The sequence below is a fragment of the Pongo pygmaeus genome, chromosome 19 (genome assembly GCF_028885625.2).
Source record: "Pongo pygmaeus isolate AG05252 chromosome 19, NHGRI_mPonPyg2-v2.0_pri, whole genome shotgun sequence".
NCBI lineage: Eukaryota > Metazoa > Chordata > Mammalia > Primates > Hominidae > Pongo > Pongo pygmaeus.
This window is the reverse complement of record NC_072392.2, coordinates 6,965,293-6,983,457: the sequence shown is the minus strand read 5'-3', so window position 1 is coordinate 6,983,457 and position 18,165 is coordinate 6,965,293. Positions and strand designations below refer to the sequence as shown.

Below are 18,165 nucleotides of genomic sequence, written 5' to 3'. Positions count from 1 at the left end.
TGGATTTGAGAGACTTTACTCCCCAGGAGAGTGAAGCGAGTTGGGCCAGAGCTGAGAGTCTGGTGGCCGAGCCCACGGGAAGCTGGGGTCTGTGGCTCAGCTGCCGGATTGGGCAAGAGTAGAGAACTGGTCCCTGTGATCCTGGTCAGGGATATTTGGAGACACCCACAGTTCTGGGAAATTCAGAGGCAGGAAGTGAGAGGCGGAGGGAGAGAGGGAAACGGCAAACTGCACCCCAGCCCCTCCTAGCCTGGCACCCCTTCCAAATGGTGCAATGAGTGGGGTGAGTGGCGTGTGGAGTTGAGGGCAGCCCAGGGGACCCCCCTCTCTGGGAATAAGAACAGAGATGGCCCCGTCCCCTGCCCCCACCCCACAAATGAGTTACAGCTCTGTTTCCTCTTCTGTTTACTGTCCAAAGTCCCAGGCCAAGAGGTGCCAGGTTAGAGCTTGGACACTCAGACCCTGTGGTGCAGGCCTTGCCCGGACCAGCCCCTCCTCCACTCTCCTCTCCTCTGTGAGCTCCACCTGCCCCAGTTCTCCTGGCTTTAACCCCTCCTTGGCCAAGGCCGGGGTTGCCTGTGGGAGCTGGGTGTCTGCTCTCCACACCTTTCACAGGTAACCGAGGCTGGGGAGGCAACTGGGACGAGGATGTTTGGGAACAAGGAGGCCTTGGTTCAGGGATGGGGAGGAACCTGTGGGAAACTGTGGGGTGGTCTGGTCCATGAGTGTGGGGAGGGGTCTCCTGGCCAGGTCAAGGCCCAGGTGGTCTCCTGAGAAGGGAAAGGACCCAGCGGGATTTCAAACCTCAGCCCAAACCCCCTGCCAACCTCAGGTCCTACCCAGGCCACCACCCCGAACCCCTCCGACCCTGCGTTCCATCCCACCGTCAACCTCCATGTGAATCTGCACCTCTGCCCCAGCCCCAGCCCTCAGAGCAACCTCAGCCCAGCCCAGCTCCAGCGCCAGCCCGGGCCCCATCATGGCCAAGGACTTTCAAGATATCCAGCAGCTGAGCTCGGAGGAAAATGACCATCCCTTCCATCGAGGTGAGGGGCCAGGCACTCGCGGGCTGAATCCCAGGAGAGGAAATCCATTTTCGAAAGGCAAGTGTGCAGTTTCTGCGGCTTTGCTCCCCATCTGTCTCAGCTCGCAATTGCTCTGTCCCTTTGAGGTCTCTGCCGCACCCACGCTGTGAACAGGGACCGAGGAGGGCCCGACACCCCCGCTTGTTCCCTCACCTCACCTTCCTGTTTACCCCAGGAAAGGCATGTGCCAGAGGTGTGGGGAGATCTGGAAGATAACTTCCTGCCCTTCTCCTCCGAACCCAAGAACATGTGTGCCCCGTGTGTGCGTGTGCACGTATGTGCATATGAGGAATGCAAATTCAGCTGGGACTCTGTGTGTGTGAGTGAATGTTGTGTGTGTGTGTGTATGTGCGCGAGAGCGTGCATATGTTGTGTGTGTGTTGTGTGTGTGTATGTTGTGTATGTGAGGGTGTGTATGTTTGTGTGTGTGAGAGTGTGTGTGTTGTGTGTGTATATTGTGTGAGTATATGTTATGTATGTTGTGTGTGAGTGTATGTTGTGTGTGTTGTGTGTGTATGTTGTGCATGTATGTTGTGCGAGTGTATGTTGTGTATGTGAGAGTGTATGTTGTGACTGTGTGAGAGCATGTGTGTTGTGTGAGTGTATGTATGTTGTGTGTGTTGTGTGAGTGTATATTGTGTGTGTATGTTGTGAGTGTATGTTGTGTATGTGTGTGTATGTTGTGTGTGAGTGTGTGTACGTTGTGTATGTTGTACGTGTGTATGTTGTGTGTGTATGTTGTGTCTGAGTGTATGTATGTTGTGTGTGTTGTGTGAGTGTATATGTGTGTATGTTGTGCATGTGTGTATGTTGTGCGAGTGTGTGTTGTGTGTATGTGTTGTGTATGTTGTGTGTGTTGTGTGAGTGTGTTAGTGTGTGTATGTGATTGTGTGCGTGTGTGTGTAGAGGTGGGGTGAGGGGGTGGGTGGGGGACATGAGCACAGAGAGATCCTGGAAGATTCCTGCTCCCCCCATCTCCCAATACCCTTCCCTGGATCCTTCTCTAATAAATCTCGACTGAAGGACCCAAATGTCTTGGAAATTTTTTTTTTAGAGACAGGAGTGTAGTGACAGGATCATAGCTCACTGCAACCTCGAACTCCTGGGCTCAAGCCATCCTCCCACCTCAGCCTCCCAAGTAGTTAGGACTTACAGGTGTGCGTCACTGTGCCCGGCAAATTAAAAAAATTTTTTTAGAGAAATGGGGTCTTGCTATGTTGCCCAGGCTGGTGGGAAAAGATTTTAAGGTGAGAGAGATCTGAGTAGTTCTAGGCAGAAGGGCAAGAGCCAGGGATGGAGGAGTGTCAGGTGTGTGGGTGCTGGTGGTGGAGTCGGGTTCCGTGGAGGCAGGAGGGGCAGGGGCTTGGAGCTTAGGAAGGGGATTGCTTAGCTGGGCTGGAAGGAGGGACTCCTCATTCTGAGCTGGCCAACAGAGGGAGGGCTGGTGCTGGGCAGGGCAGGGCAGGGGACAGGAGGGATAGGAGGTCCCTCCAGGGACCACTCAGGAACACCAGTAGCGTCTCCTCTCCCTGTAGTGGGCTGGCTGGACTTCCCACCAGGCGGTGTCCCCACTGGCAGAGACCCTGTCCGCCTCACTCTCCTCTGCAACTCCAGTGCCCACACGGCACCCGATACATAGTGAACACTCAGAATACTGGATGCTGCTGAATCTTCTGAGGGTGAGAGAATTTAGAGTTTGAGCAGGAGGCTTGGAGAGAGGCCAGGATTTCTGAAATTAATGGGAGAGCGAGCTCACTGGAATGGACTGAGGGACACCAGTGAGGGGCCGTCTGAAGGGATGTAGCAAAGTCACTGCATTTCTCTCCAGCAGCCTGGGTGGTGGGGGCTGGGGGAATGTCATCATGGGAGCTGACACTGATCAGCTGCTCACTGGGGCCCATCTTCCTTCCACTCATCTCAGCACTTGATTTTTTTCTGCTACCCCTTTTTCTTTTAAAGACTTCAATTATGCATGTATGAATGGTCCCACAGCTCACTCATGCTCTTTTCATTTTTTTATTCTTTTTTCTCCCAGTGTTTCATCTTACAGAGTTATTGCTGTTCATTAACTAAATTTTCCCCTTCCCCTCCCCTTCCCCTCCCCTTCCCCTCCCCTTCCCCTCCCCTTCCCCTCCCCTTCCCCCCCTTCCCCTCCCCTTCCCCCTTCCCCTTCCCCTCCCCTTCCCCTCCCCTTCCCCTCCCCTTCCCCTCCCCTTCCCCCTTCCCCTTCCCCTCCCCTTCCCCTCCCCTTCCCCTCCCCTTCCCCCTTCCCCTTCCCCTCCCCTTCCCCTCCCCTTCCCCTCCCCTTCCCCCTTCCCCTTCCCCTCCCCTTCCCCTCCCCTTCCCCCTTCCCCTTCCCCTCCCCTTCCCCTTCCCTTCCCCTCCCCTTCCCCTCCCCTTCCCCTCCCCTTCCCCTCCCCTTCTCCTCCCCTTCCCCTCCCCTTCCCCCTTCCCCCTCCCCCTCCCCTTCCCCTCCCCTCCCCTTCCCCCCCTTCCCCTCCCCTTCCCCTCCCCTTCCTCTCCCCTTCCCCTCCCCTTCCCCTCCCCTTCCCCTCCCCTCCCCTTCCCCCCCTCCCCCTCCCCTTCCCCTCCCCTCCCCTTCCCCCCCTTCCCCTCCCCTTCCCCTCCCCTTCCCCTCCCCTTCCCCTCCCCTTCCCCTCCCCTTCCCCCCCTTCCCCTCCCCTTCCCCCTTCCCCTTCCCCTCCCCTTCCCCTCCCCTTCCCCTCCCCTTCCCCCTTCCCCTTCCCCTCCCCTTCCCCTCCCCTTCCCCTCCCCTTCCCCTCCCCTTCCCCTCCCCTTCTCCTCCCCTTCCCCTCCCCTTCCCCCTTCCCCCTCCCCCTCCCCTTCCCCTCCCCTCCCCTTCCCCCCCTTCCCCTCCCCTTCCTCTCCCCTTCCCCTCCCCTTCCCCTCCCCTTCCCCTCCCCTCCCTCCCCTCTCCTCCCCTCCTCTCCTCTCCTTCCCTTCCCTTCCCTCGCTTCCCCTCCTCTCTCTCTTTCTCATCTCACTCAGTTGCCCAGGCTGGAGTGCAGTAGCTCCATCAGAACTCACTGTGGCCTCCACCTCCTGGGCTCAAGCAATCCTTCCACTTCAGCCTCCCAGGTAGCTGGGACTTTAGGCATGTGCCACCACACCTGGCTAATTTAAAAGTTTTTTTTGTAGAGACGGTTTTGCCACGTAGAGGGGTTTTGCCATGCTGCCCAGACTAGTCTTGAACTCCTGGGCTCAAGTGATCCCCCTGCCTCGACCTCCCAAAGTGCTGGGATTACAGATGTGATCCACAGTGCCTGGCCCTAAATTTTTCTTACGCATTTCTCACCTTCCATTATTTCCACCCAGTGTGTTTTCTCTTTTCTTTTTTTTTGGAGGCGGAGTCTTGCTCTGTTGCCCAGACTGGAGTGCAGTGGCGCCATCTCGGCTCACTGCAAGCTCCGCCTCCCGGGTTCATGCCATTCTCCTGCCTCAGCCTCCCGAGTAGCTGGGACTACAGGCCCCCATTACCACGTCTGGCTAATTTTTTGTATTTTTAGTAGAGACGGGGTTTCACCATGTTAGCCAGGATGGTCTCAATCTCCTGACCTCGTGATCCGCCCGCCTTGGCCTCCCACAGTGCTGGGATTCCAGGCGTGAGCCACCACACCCGGCCAGTGTGTTTTTTCATTTCAGACATTGTAGTTTTCATCTCTAGAAGTTCACCTGGGGACTTTTAAATATCCTCCACAATTCTACTTAATTTTTTGAACATAATGGGATATGCTGTAATATCTGTTTTACCATGCTTGCCTGCTAATTCAAGCATCCGTGTCAGTTCTGGATCTCTTTTGATATTTATGAACTTCCTCGTTATGCGTTGTGTCTTCTCGTTTCATTGTATGCCTTGTAATCTTTGATTGGCTGCCAGACATTGTCAATTTCACCTCGTTGGGTGCTGGATATTTTTGTATTCATCTAAATGTTCTTGAGCTTTTTTCTGGGATGCGGTTAAGCAACTTAGAGTCAGTTTGATCGTTGGAACTCTTAATTGGTTTGGTCTCCTCGGACTCTCAGCTCCATCTCCTCAACGTGGGGAGTCTCTTGGGCTCTGCCTGGACTTCCCTTTCCTGGCCTGTAACCCGCAGACTCTTTCCAAGCAATAAGCTGGGGTGATTCGAGGGTTCCTGTCGTTTGCTTCTTATCCCTCAGGGATCTTTACTCCTCCTTGCCTGATATCCAGAGTCTTGAAAGCTGCCATGTTCTATAGTTGTCTGTTTTTGTTTTGATTGTCTCTGGGGAGAGAAGAACTCTTCCCACCTTGGGCAGACCCTGTCTTTTATGTTCAAACTTTTACCTAAGAAGCACATTACATATTTTAACTCATCTAATTATCCGAGCAATCCAATTGGGTAGCTATGACTGTGATTTCCATTTTACACACGAGAAAATGGAAGCACGGAGAAATTGAATGCTCGTGCAGGATCTCAGAGCTACCTGGAGGCACAGCAAGGCTACCCTGTGGGCAGTCTGGTTTCAGGGTGGATATACAGACACGTTGCTGGGCTGACCCAGCACTGGGAGTTGATAAGTCTGACTGGGAAGCAGGACAGGGCCCTCTGAGTGGAGGGTGCTGAAGACAGCAGTCAGGGACTCAGCCGTGGAGGGCCAGCTTGGTGGAGAACACTGTGGTCATGGAGCGCTTCTGGATGGAGAGGAATGCAAAGGCATGGGAGGAAGGGGTGGGGGCAGTGAGAGGGAGGGTGGAGCTGTGCTCAGAGTGGGAGTGGGCAGTGGAGGTGTCAGAGGCCTCCCTGGGTCGAATGGGGTCCTGGGTGTGGCTGCAGTGGGGGAAGGTGGAAGTCATTGGTGTGAAAAAGATGAAGAGTTATGGATAGTCACTTACAGGGGGAGTAAGTGTCTGACTCAGGACAGTGGCAGGAAGTGACCTGGGGAGGAAGATTCTGGGCCCCTGACTGAGCCTCCCCAGGATGTGGTCCTGCTGGGTCGGGGGGTGATAGGAATGAGAAGACAGGGAAGTCCACAGAGTCAGGGTGCGAGGCCAAGAAGGTGTTCTGTTTGCAGGTGGATGCTGCAAAGAGAGGAGCTCAGGGCTGGGACAACTGGAGCTGCTCTGGGTCTGGAGGCAGCAGAGAGGGAGCCCAGCTCTGTGTGCAGGAAGACGTGGGTGTGTGAGTGTACGTGTGTGAGTGTGTCAGGTGTGTGTACGTGTGTGGGAGGGAGTATGAATGTGTGCATTAGCATGTGTGTGCACATGTGAGAGTGGGTACAGCAGAGCATGGTCATGAGTGTGTGCAAATGTGTGTTTTTGAGTGAAGTGAGCAGTGTGTGAGTGTGTGTGAGTTTGTGAGGGCATGTGAATGTGTGTGTCAGTGCTGTCAGGGTGCAGATGGATCAAGGGGCGGGAGAGGTACCTGTGAGATGACCTCGGGCCGAGGGGAGCAAATTTAGTGTGGAACAAGGTTTCTAGGGGAGCGAGGGCAGAGGGCGCTGGGGAGGAGGCCTTGCGTGGTGGGGGATGAGGACAACAGGTGGGATCTGGAGGGTTGTGCTTGGAGAGTGGGCTATGGTGGAATGACCCAGATTTAAGGATCTCAATGGAATTTTGGCAGGGGTGAGATTGTTCCAGTATGGATTTTAGGAAGAACACAGGGCCCAGCTTCTGGAGTCTCCAATCTGAGGGGACAGAGGCCTTAGAAGAGCTAAGACTAAGGCCCGAGGTGATCTGGAGGCCTCTGCCACTGGCTGGATGGGAGGAAAACCATTCACAGATCCCCCTTCTCAAGATGTGTGCCTAGGCAGGGCCGGGTCTGTCCCCCAGCCCCCTCTGTGTCTCCCAGTCCCCCAGCTCCAGGATCCGGGCTTTGCACACAGCTGATGTGAACATCCTGAGGCGTGTGCATGGGTGTGTGTGCACCGGGGTAGCTGCGTGTGTATATTTGTACATGGTAATATGGATGCGAGTGTGTAAGAGTGTGTGTGTAATGCTCAAATGCTGGGGTCACAGCCTATGATGACCCCCCGATGGCCCCAACCAATCCCCCCACCCAGGTTATGCCTCCTCAGGCTTTGGTGCCCTGTCTTTACCCTCTGGCTCCCCACACCCTGGCTGCCGGCTTCTGATGCCTCTCTCCCACAGGGCCACCTCCTGCCCAGCCCCTGGCACAGCGTCTCTGCTCCATGGTCTGCTTCAGTCTGCTTGCCCTGAGCTTCAACATCCTGCTGCTGGTGGTCATCTGTGTGATTGGATCCCAAAGTGAGGGTCACAGGGGCCAGCAGGGATGGGCAAGGGGTGGGGAAAGAGACATGGACAGTGGTGGGCAGTGATTGGGGTGATGGGAGGGGAAGGGATGGAGGCGGGGCGGAGCACAAGCTGGAGCAAATGCAGGGGCATTGAGGGGCCGGTCTCATGGACAGTGATGGGGACACGGCCCCTCCACCTCATCCTGCCCCCACTGCCACCTGACAAGGTGCACAGCTGCAAGCCGAGCTGCGGAGCCTGAAGGAAGCTTTCAGCAACTTCTCCTCGAGCACCCTGATGGAGGTCCATGCTCTCAGCACCCACGGTGAGGGGCCGCACGGCTGGGCTCTCATTTATCAGCAGAGGTTTGCTGGGCTCAGTGCCGAGTCTGCAGCAGGGCTGTGTGGGGTGCCGTGGGGGTGCAGGCTGGGCAAGGCGTCCAGGGGCCCTGGGGGATGTATAGGAGGGAGGCAGGTGGGGACGGACGAGGTTAGTGCCAGGTGGAGAGGTTGGATCTGTGACACCCGGAGGTGAGGAAGGCACCATGTCTTGGGCCTGTGAGCAAATCGAGTGTGGCAGGCCCATCGGAGGGGCAGGCAGGTAAGGGGTGGCTAGAGAGAGGTGCGGAGGGGCCCAGCCACCCAGGTGAGCCGTGCTGACAGAGCGAGGCTTTATTTTGAGAAAATGGGGACCCATTGAAGGGACTGAAGCAGGAGAGTGGCCTGAACCACTGTGGCAGTGCAGGGAGCCTGGGTGGGGTCGAGGAAGCCAGGAGGTGGAGGCCTGCATCGCCCAGGACCAGGCGCTGGCCCCCGGTGCCCCAGCAGCATGAGGACGGAGGGAGGCTCAGCGGGGAAACAGCTGGCTTTCCGCTTTCAGGAGGCGGCATGGGTGACAAGATCACATCCCTAGGAGCCAAGCTGGAGAAACAGCAGCAGGACCTGAAAGCAGGTCAGAGAGCCTCCGGGGTGTGTGTGCATGTGCGTGCATGTGTACGTGTGTGGTGTGTGTAGTGTGCACGTGTGCGTGCGTGTGCCTGCAAGCGTGTGTATCTGTGTCTCTCTCCGTATGTGTGGTGTGGTATGTCATGGATCTGTGTGTGGTGTGTAGTGCAGTGTATATGTGTGTGTGTGAGATGGGTCTGTGTGTGTGCGGTATGGTATATGTGTGTGTATGCATGTGATGTGTGTGGTGTGTCTCTTGGTGTGTTTGTGCGTGATGGATCTGTGTGTGGTGTGGTGTATGTGTGGTGTACATGTGTGTGGTGTGGTCTATGCATGGTGTACGTGTCTGTGGGTGTATATGCTTCCCCAGCCACAGGCTGGAGCCTAGCAGGTAGGGACCACACCTGCCGGCAGCACTTTCAGCCTGTCTGTCCTAGATCACGACGCCCTGCTCTTCCATCTGAAGCACTTTCCCGTGGACCTGCGCTTCGTGGCCTGCCAGCTGGAGCTCCTCCACAGCAACGGTAGGGGTGGGGCCGTCTCCAGGCCCAGTGTGCCTGCCCCTCTGGCTGGATCTCATCCCCCTGCCCCCTGCCCCCTCAGGCTCCCAAAGGACCTGCTGCCCGGTCAACTGGGAGGAGCACCAAGGCAGCTGCTACTGGTTCTCTCACTCCGGGAAGGCCTGGGCTGAGGCGGAGAAGTACTGCCAGCTGGAGAACGCGCACCTGGTGGTCATCAACTCCTGGGAGGAGCAGGTGAGGCCACGCTTCCCACACGCAGGAGGAAGCCCTTGGAAGGCCTGCTCTGGGAGGCTGGATCAGGCTTATTTTATCCTTTTTTTTTTTTTTTTTGAGAGGGAGTCTCGCTCTGTCGCCCAGGCTGGAGTGCAGTGGCGCGATCTCGGCTCACTGCAAGCTCCGCCTCCCGGGTTCACGCCATTCTCCTGCCTTGGCGTCCCAAAGTGCTGGGATTACAGGCACGTGCCACCACGCCCGGCTAATTTTTTTGTATTTTTAGTAGATACGGGGTTTCACCGTGTTAGCCAGGCTGATCTGGAACTCCTGACCTCATGATCCGCCCGCCTCGGCCTACCAAAGTGCTGGGATTACAGGCGTGAGCCAGCGCGCCTGGCCTATTCTTTTAGTCTAAAAAAAGAGTCCAGAAGCAGAATTGTGGTGGAGTTCTGGCAGGTTCAGTGAAACAGCCATTGAATCTTTTTAGTTTTTTTTTTCTTTCAATATGTTCAACTTTCCAATCTAAAGCAGCTGTCGATTCTAAGAGGTGGGAGGTTGCAGCCTGGAGCTTGGCAAAGAGACAGGAGCCAGGCAACCAGGTGATGCGTAGCAGGTCAGGAGTCAGAATGTGAGACAGGGTGACCGAAGGGGCCAGGACAGGGCAGAGAACACAGGGAAGGCACCCAGAGTCCCTTCTTGCTATGCTGGCCTTTGGAGTGCTGGTCTTGTGGATGAAGGAACTGAGCAGGCAGGAATCCCGTGACTCACCTGCAGAGGGTGACCGGTTCCCTCCAAGGTGCTCTGTCTTCCCTTCCCACAGCTGCTGCCAGACAGCAAAGTTCGCGGAGAAGAATCAACCCTTTAGAACAGACAGGACAGTTTTGGAAAAGGAGGGTAATAATGGTAACATTTACTGAGCACTTACTATGTGCTTTCATATGTTCACTTCTTCAAACCCCACCATCCCAGGGCACGGGTACTTGTATTATTCCCAGTTTGGGGGGTGGGGGATGTCGACACTAAAGGACAGAGAGGTTAAGTAACTTGTCACACAGCTAGCGAGAGATGGGGCCACAATGCAGACCCACACAGCCTCTTTAGCCAGTGTTTTCAACTGCTATGTGCTGCCTTGGTACTGTGAGGTCTATGAGGGCCTTGTTCTGTATGAACTTGGAAGTTTTTTTGTTTTTGTTTTTGTTTTTTTTGAGACGGAGTTTCACTCTCCTTGCCCAGGCTGGAGTGCAATGGCGCGATCTCAGCTCATTGCAACCTCCGCCTCCTGGGTTTAAGTGATACTCCTGCCTCAGCCTCCTGAGTAGCTGGGATTACAGGTGCACGCCACCATGCCCGGCTAATTTTTGTATGTTTAGTGGAGATGGGGTTTCACCATTTTGGCCAGGCTGGTCTTGAACTCCTGGCCTCAGGTGATCCACCCACCTCAGCCTCCTAAAGTGCTGGGATTACAGGCATGAGCCACTGTGCTTGGCGTGAACTTTGAAGTTGTTTTTTTTTTTTTTGAGACGGAGTCTCGCTGTCGCCCAGGCTGGAGTGCAGTGGCGCCATCTCGGTTCACTGCAAGCTCCACCTCCCGGGTTCACGCCATGCTCCTGCCTCAGCCTCCCGCATAGCTGGGACTACAGGTGCCCGCCATCTCGCCCGGCTAATTTTTTGTATTTTTAGTAGAGACGGGGTTTCACCGTGTTAGCCGGGATGGTCTTGATCTCCTGACCTCGTGATCCGCCCACCTCGGCCTCCCAAAGTGCTGGGATTACAGGCGTGAGCCACCGCGCCCGGTCGAACTTCGAAGTATTTTAATGCCACAGTAGTTAAGCCATATGATACAGGGGCCAGAATATATGTATTGTTTACATCAGGCTCTGTTAGTACTTTACAGCATACAGTGAGTACAAACATATTTTGCTTTACTGATTAGGTTGAACTGGCCAACATTTAATCAGTTTTGACCTTTAAAAATGTCAGTTTCATGCAGTTCAACCTAAGATCTCAGTGCTCTGTGATTTGGCTCATGACCATTACGACTTCATGGTGGACGGTGCTTTCGTCACTATGAAGCCAACGTGTGTCCCACTTAATGCTTTTTGCCTTGAATTTATCTGATATATAAATACCACGGTCCTCGATTTTTTCGTCATTTGCATTTGCTTGCTGTATCTCTGTCCATCCTTTCGTTTCTTACCTTTTCGAATCTCTGTTTTGAATTAATGATTCTCAGTCTTGACTATACATTGCAGTCTCTTCAAGAGTTAAAAAAAAAAAAAAAAAAAACCGACTCCTGGATCTCGCCCTTAAAAATGCTGATTTAGGCCGGGTGCAGTGGCTCACGCCTGTAATCCCAGCACTTTGGGAGGCTGAGGCGGGCGGATCATGAAGTCAGGAGTTCGAGACCAGCCTGGCCAAAATGGTGAAACCCTGTCTCTACTAAACATACAAAAATTAGCCGGGCATGGTGGCGGGTGCCTGTAATCCCAGCTACTCAGGAGGCTGAGGCAGGAGAATCGCTTGAACCCGGGAGGCAGAGGTTGTGGTGAGCCGAGACTGCGCCGTTATACTCCAGCCCGGGTGACAGTGCGAGACTCTGACTCAAAAAAAAAAAAAAAATGCTGATTTAAATTAATCTTGGCTTCATCCTGGACCATTCCCTGAGGGGTATCACGGGGTGGCTAAGGTTAAGGTATTTCTCCTGTATAGGTTTTTTGTTTTGTTTTGTTTTGTTTTTGAGACAAGATCTGGCTCTATCGCCCAGGTTGGAGTGCAGTGGCATGATCTCAGCTCACTGTAACCTGTGCCTCGCGGGCTCAAGAGATTCTCCCACCTCAGCCTCCCAAGTAGCTGGGACTGCAGGTGCACAACACCACACCTGGGTAGTTTTTTGCATTTTTAGTAGAGATGGTGTTGTGCCATGTTGCCCAGGCTGGTCTTGAACCCCTGGCCTCAAGCGATTTACCTGCCTGGGCCTTCCAAAATGTTGGGATTACAGGTGTCTGAGCCACTGTAATCCAAAAACTGCACCTGGCAGGTTTTGTTTCTGATGTTTAAAAATCTAATAAGTACCTTTTCTTTTAATAGGTGAGTGTCTCATTTACATTTTAATAGATATGTTTAACCCTAGTCCTTTCTTTTTTCTGCTTTACATGCTTTTTAATTTTCTTACAATTGCTATGTGAGAGGTGTTCTTTTTGTTTTCTTCTTTATGGTATTTTGGAAACTATGTAGTTTATTTAGAGTTATTCCAGTGATTACTTGTATAACTTTAAATAATAGGCTGAAAATTATTGGCTTTGAAAACTAACAGTTTGTATAACTTCCGTAGGAAAGGTGAGGAGACCAGGACACCTCTTATTCCCATGTGTCTGAGTCTTTCCTTTCCTAGGTTCCTTAAGTGTTTTATCTGAAAAAAAAAAAAAAAAAAAAATTTTTTTTTTTTTTTTTTTTTGAGACGGAGTCTTGCTCTGTTGCCCAGGCTGGAGTGCAATGGCGCCATCTTGGCTCACTGCAACCTCCGTCTCCCAGGTTCAAGCAATTCTCCTGTCTCAGTATCCCGAGTAGCTGAGATTACAGGCACCTGCCATCGTGCCTGGCTAATTTTTGTATTTTTTAGTAGAGACAGGGTTTCACCATGTTGGTCAGTCTGGTCTTGAACTCCTGACCTCGTGATCCACCCGCCTCGGCCTCCTAAAGTGCTGGGATTACAGGTGTGAGCCACCTCGCCTGGCCCCTCAAGTGTTTTATCTGAAATTTTTTGTTTATTTTTATTTTTTGAAATGGAGACTTGCTCTTTTGCCCAGGCTGGAGTGCAGTGGCACGATCTTGACTCATTGCAAGCTCTGCTCCCGGTTCAAGCAATTCTCCTGCTTCAGTCTTCCGAGTAGCTAGGATTACAGGTGCCTGCCACCACGCCTGGCTAATGTTTATATTTTTAGTAGAGACAAGGTTTCACCATGTTGGCCAGGCTGGTCTTGAACTCCTGACCTCAGGTGATCCTCCCGCCTCGGCTTCCCAAAGTGCTGGGATTACAGGCATGAGCCACCGTGCCTGGCTTTTTTTTTTTTTTTTTTTTTTTTTGAGACAGAGTTTTGCTCTTTTTGACCAGGCTGGAGTGCAATGGCACGATCTCGGCTCACCACAACCTCTGCCTCCCAGGTTCAAGCGATTCTCCTGCCTCAGCCTCCCAAGTAGCTGGGATTACAGGCATGCGCCAACACGCCTGGCTAATTTTGTATTTTTAGTGGAGACGGGGTTTCTCCATGTTGGTCAGGCTGGTCTCCAATTCCCGATCTCAGGTGATTCACCTTGCCTCGGCCTCCCAAAGTGCTGGGATTACAGGCGTGAGCCACCACGCCTGGACTTTTTTTTTTTTTTAATATGTAGCTCAAACTTTTCATTTCCTTTACTTATCATGTTCTCTTTTTTTTTTTTGATATCTTCTTTCACGTTTTATGTCATTCTTTTTAAAATTTTTTAAGCATGTAAAGAAACTGTTCTTGGGAGGGGGGAGGGATAGCATTAGGAGATATACCTAATGTTAAACGATGAGTTAATGGGTGCAGCACACCAACATGGCACATGTATACATATGTAATAAACCTGCACGTTGTGCACATGTACCCTAAAACTTAAGGTATAATAATAATGATAAAAAAGAAACTTCTCCAACATCCCCTCATATTCTGAAACAAAGCTTCTTTTCAAAGTCTATTTTTCACCTCTCTTTTTGATATCAGTTCATTTTTCATCTGCCTCATCTTCCTCTTTCTTTTTGGGGGCATAAGTTTCGTGATGATTTTCTCCATTACTTTTGTGAATGGGCACAGTGCTTTCTTTCCTATGGTTCACCCAGGAAAGGGGGAATGAATTATCCTGGACTGTCTTCTCTGATCATCTGGCACAATTTGATTCCTCCTCTCCATCTTTAACACAGAGGGCTGGATGCTGCTAATTTGTAGTCTCTGCTCAGTTGTTCCGTTTCTTGTGGTGACGGGAGGGAGGGCGGGCAGCAGGTAGCAGCACATAGTGTGACTTGTCTCCAGGCACTTTCTCTCCAACTCCGTTGACTCCTCTGAATTTGGGGAGCAGTCTCACCTGCCTCTGAGGGCTGCCCCTTCATGCATGGGACTTTGTCCTATTTGTGGGATTCCAGAATTTAGGGATGCCCCAGTTTCTGATGCTTAATCAGAAGAGGTGAATAACTGCAACTTTAGTTGTTTTTCTAGAGAGTGAGAGTAGAATTAGGCAATTTTCCTTCAAATACTGTTGGAAGGAAAATTCCAGGCTGTCAAAGGGAATTGTTAAGTGTGCATGTTGCTCAACGGATCCATCCCTCTCCACTTTCTCCACAAAAGCAGGTGACCACACCTTCCCCTCCTACCCTACTGAACCATGGGACCTAGGTCCCCATGAACAGCTGTATGTGTAAGAGAAAGCCACTTGGAGGGGCTACCGTGCTGGGAGTGTGGGTGCGTGTGAGTCCCGAGGAGCTATCTGCAGGCTCAAAGTCTGCTTTCACCCAAGCCCCTGGCAACTGGCTGTCCGGGCTGCTTCCTCACACCCTGGTGTCTTCCTATTTTGCCCTGATTGTCAGACTCCACGTAGCTAGATCATAATGGGGCCCTGGGCCGTGGGTCCAAGCTTAGAAGCTCCCGGGCCTGACAGATCTCAGGAAATGACAGCTACACATAGAAGCGAGAGCTACCAGGGGCCGATGTACTTGAGAGGCGAGTGAAACTGAGATCTTTAGTGGGTCTGGGGTCTGGAGGGCAGTAAGAGCAGGGACCAGGGTCGGGATCCCAGGAGTTCGAGGCTGTGGGCGGAAGACAGGGAAAGAAGCGGAGCTTGGGTAGAGCCTAAGCTGGGAATGAAGGCGGACACCGGCCCAGGGCTGTGAACAGGGGACAGTGGCCACTAACTCAGGTACAGGATTGGCTCTCTGGCTCTGCAACTCCCTGCAAAGTGTGGTCACTGCAGTGCCCATCTTAGAGGGCTTCTGAGGATTAAATAAGATCATCTTTGCACAGACAGCACAAAGTCTAGCCTAGCAAATGTGCACTGAACAGTAGCTAGAGTGACAGAAGAAAAAGCTAGGAAGCAGTCTTGTCGGGAGCTGATGCTTCAGCCTGGGGGCAGATCAGGCTGGGGAAGGCTGAGGGGGGCCACGGTTCCATGCCTGCATGGAGGGAGGAGAAAGGCACAAGAGACTAGAAACTTCCTTTTTGCCTGTGTTTCCAGAAATTCATTGTACAACATACGAACCCCTTCAATACCTGGATAGGTCTCACGGACAGTGATGGCTCCTGGAAATGGGTGGATGGCACAGACTATAGGCACAACTACAAGTAAGTGGCCTCTTCCCTCATCTCCTTGTTAGATTTCTCTGGGGACAGCCCCCTGGCCTTCCAAGCTACCCTGACTTGTCCCTCAGGGACCAAATTCCCCAATCCTCTCCTCCCCAGACTCCAACCCCTCCAAAGCTGTGCTTTTCTGGGCTGGGGGTGAGGGTTGCTGGGACTGGGCATAAGAAGCATCTTTCTCTGCAGTTGGGTTCTCCCCAGACTGGGTAGCAGGGCACACCCCAGCTCCACTCTCAGCCTTCAAGGAAAATGGCCATGAAGAGGAGGAGGATGAGTAAGTCGCTTTCTCACCACTGTGGCAGAGTCCGAGTTTTCTCTTGCCTCCTTAGGAACTGGGCTGTCACTCAGCCAGATAATTGGCATGGGCACGAGCTGGGTGGAAGCGAAGACTGTGTTGAAGTCCAGCCGGATGGCCGCTGGAACGATGACTTCTGCCTGCAGGTGTACCGCTGGGTGTGTGAGAAGAGGCGGAATGCCACCGGCGAGGCGGCCTGACCCCAGCACACCTCTGGCTAACCCATACCCCACACCTGCCTAGCTCTGGCTTCTCTGTTGAGGATTTTGAGGAAAGGAAGAAACACTGAGACAGGGGTATGGGCAAGAGCTGAGCAAAGAGAGAAAGGAAGTAGTTTAAGAGTCCCTGACCCTGGAGGGCTGAGATCCCACCTCCTTCTGTAATTCATTGTAATTATTATAATCGTCAGCCTCTTCAATGGAGTAGGAAAGAAGAAACAAATGCTTGAATCTCTGTGTGGCCTGGTTATTGGGAACTGAGAAACAGCATGCAAAGAGGAGGCAGGGGGAGGGCGTGGAAGACGCAAGGCGCGCATCCTAGACAGCTGCTCCTTGGTCCCTAATCCCGAGGGACATTGGTCAGGGAAACGGGAAAGGGGCTTGGAGCAGACGGGCTTAGTGCCTGGCACTGGTGGGAAAAGGGTCGGCTGGGCTGTGGCTGGAGGGTCCGCCTGGCTCCCAGTGAGAGGTGACAGCGTGCTGGCAGTCCTCACAGTCCTCGCTCGCTCTCGGCGCCTCCTCTGCCTGGGCTCCCACTTTGGTGGCACTTGAGGAGCCCTTCAGCCCGCCGCTGCACTGTGGGAGCCCCTTTCTGGGCTGGCCAAGGCCGGAGCCGGCTCCCTCAGCTTGCGGGGAGGTGTGGGAGGGAGAGGCGCGGGCGGGAACCGGGGCTGCGCCTGGCGCTTGCGGGCCAGCGCGATTCCGGGTGGGCGTGGCACTTGGAGCGGCCGCCCGGCCCCACCGGTCCCGGGCAGTGAGGGGCTTACCACCCGGGCCAGCAGCTGCTGTGCTCAATTTCTCGCCAGGCCTTAGCTGCCTTCCCGCGGGGCAGGGCTGGGGACCTGCAGCCCGCCATGCCTGAGCCTCCCCCCACCCCCGCTCCGTGGGACCCTGTGCGGCCCGAGCCTCCCCGACGAGCGCCGCCCCCTGCTCCAGGGCGCTCAGTCCCATCGACCACCCAGGGGCTGAGGAGTGCAGGCACACGCGCGGGACTGACAGGCAGCTCCACCGGCGGCCCCGGTGCAGAATCCACTGGGTGAAGCCAGCTGGGCTCCTGAGTCTGGTGGGGACTTGGAGAACCTTTATGTCTAGCTAAGGGATTGTAAATGCACCAATCGGCACTCTGTGTCTAGCTCAAGGTTTGTAAACACACCAATCAGCACCCTGTGTCTAGCTCAGGGTTTGTGAATGCACCAATCGACACTCTGTATCTAGCTACTCTGGTGGGGACCTGGAGAACCTTTGTGTTGACACTCTGTGTCTAGCTGATCTACTGGGGAGGTGGAGAACCTTTGTGTCTAGCTCAGGGATTGTAAATGCACCAATCAGGCCAGATAAGAGAATAAAAGCAGGCTGCCCGAGCCAGCAGTGGCAACCCACTCGGGTCCCCTTCCACACTGTGGAAGCTTTGTTCTTTCGCTCTTTGCAATAAATCTTGCTGCTGCTCACTCTTTGGGTCCACACTGCCTTAAGAGCTGTAATAGTCACCGCGAAGGTCCGCAGCTTCACTCCTGAAGCCAGCAAGACCACGAACCTACCAGAAGGAAGAAACTCTGAACACATCTGAACATCAGAAGGTACAAACTCCAGACACGCCGCCTTTAAGAACTGTAACACTCACCGCGAGGGTCCGCGGCTTCATTCTTGAAGTCAGTGAGACCAAGAACCCCCCAATTCCGGACACACCAGGGCTCCCAAAGGAAGCATCTTTCTCTGCGGTTGGGTTCTCCCCTGACTGGGTCGCAGGGCATACCCCAGCTCCACTCTCAGCCTTCAAGGAAAATGGTCACGACGAGGAGGAGGATGGGTAAGTCACTTTCTCACCACTGTGGATCTGTCTTTTTGACCCCAAGCAGATCTAGACATATCTTCAACACAGGGTGTCACCAACAATCTCCACAGTGGGCAAACTTCCCGCTCCAAGAACATTCTGAAACTGACCTTAAAAAGACTATTCAGCCGTTATATTATTTATTTAAGATGGAGTCTTGCTGTGTTGCCCAGGCTGGAGTGCAATGGTGCGGTCTCGGCTCACTGCAACCTCCACCTCCTGGGTTCAAGCGATTCTTCTGCCTCAGCCTCCCGAGTAGCTGGGATTACAGGCATGCACCACCACACCCAGCTAATTTTTGTATTTTTAGTAGAAACAGGGTTTTGCCATGTTGGCCAGGCTGACCTCGAACTCCTGACCTCGGGTGATCCGCCTGCCTCTGCCTTCCAAAGTGCTGGGATTATAGGCATGAGCCACTGGGCCCGGCCCCATATTTTAAAATTTTTAAATTACAGAAGTAATAC

At 53.5% G+C, this 18,165-nt stretch overlaps 1 protein-coding gene across 5 annotated transcripts; it reads left to right on the top strand.

Moving 5' to 3' along the window:
• The first annotated feature begins 208 nt into the window (after positions 1 to 208).
• ASGR2 (asialoglycoprotein receptor 2) lies at positions 209 to 16,105 on the top strand. Of its 5 annotated transcripts, none has more exons than XM_054459027.2 (10): positions 209 to 283; positions 419 to 615; positions 921 to 1,103; positions 7,213 to 7,329; positions 7,544 to 7,639; positions 8,194 to 8,265; positions 8,696 to 8,782; positions 8,862 to 9,013; positions 15,236 to 15,342; positions 15,687 to 16,105. In XM_054459027.2, the coding sequence occupies exons 3-10, from the start codon at positions 980 to 982 to the stop codon at positions 15,850 to 15,852; spliced, it is 921 nt and encodes a 306-aa protein (XP_054315002.1). In that variant the 5' UTR covers positions 209 to 283; positions 419 to 615; positions 921 to 979; the 3' UTR covers positions 15,853 to 16,105. The 5 variants fall into 5 exon arrangements, with proteins under 5 accessions (XP_054315002.1, XP_054315001.1, XP_054315004.1 ...); XM_054459026.2 differs by having other exon boundaries at positions 833 to 1,103; XM_054459029.2 differs by having other exon boundaries at positions 210 to 283; positions 921 to 1,046.
• Positions 16,106 to 18,165: the final 2,060 nt, after the last annotated feature.

Excerpts from the sequence above, each read along its gene's own strand:
- ASGR2 (XM_054459027.2), top strand. The coding sequence starts at position 980 with ATGGCCAAGGACTTTCAAGATATCCAGCAGCTGAGCTCGGAGGAAAAT. Across the intron at positions 8,266-8,695 it reads GCAGCAGGACCTGAAAGCAG|ATCACGACGCCCTGCTCTTC; the intron begins GTCAGAGAGCCT and ends TGTCTGTCCTAG. Across the intron at positions 9,014-15,235 it reads TCAACTCCTGGGAGGAGCAG|AAATTCATTGTACAACATAC; the intron begins GTGAGGCCACGC and ends CTGTGTTTCCAG.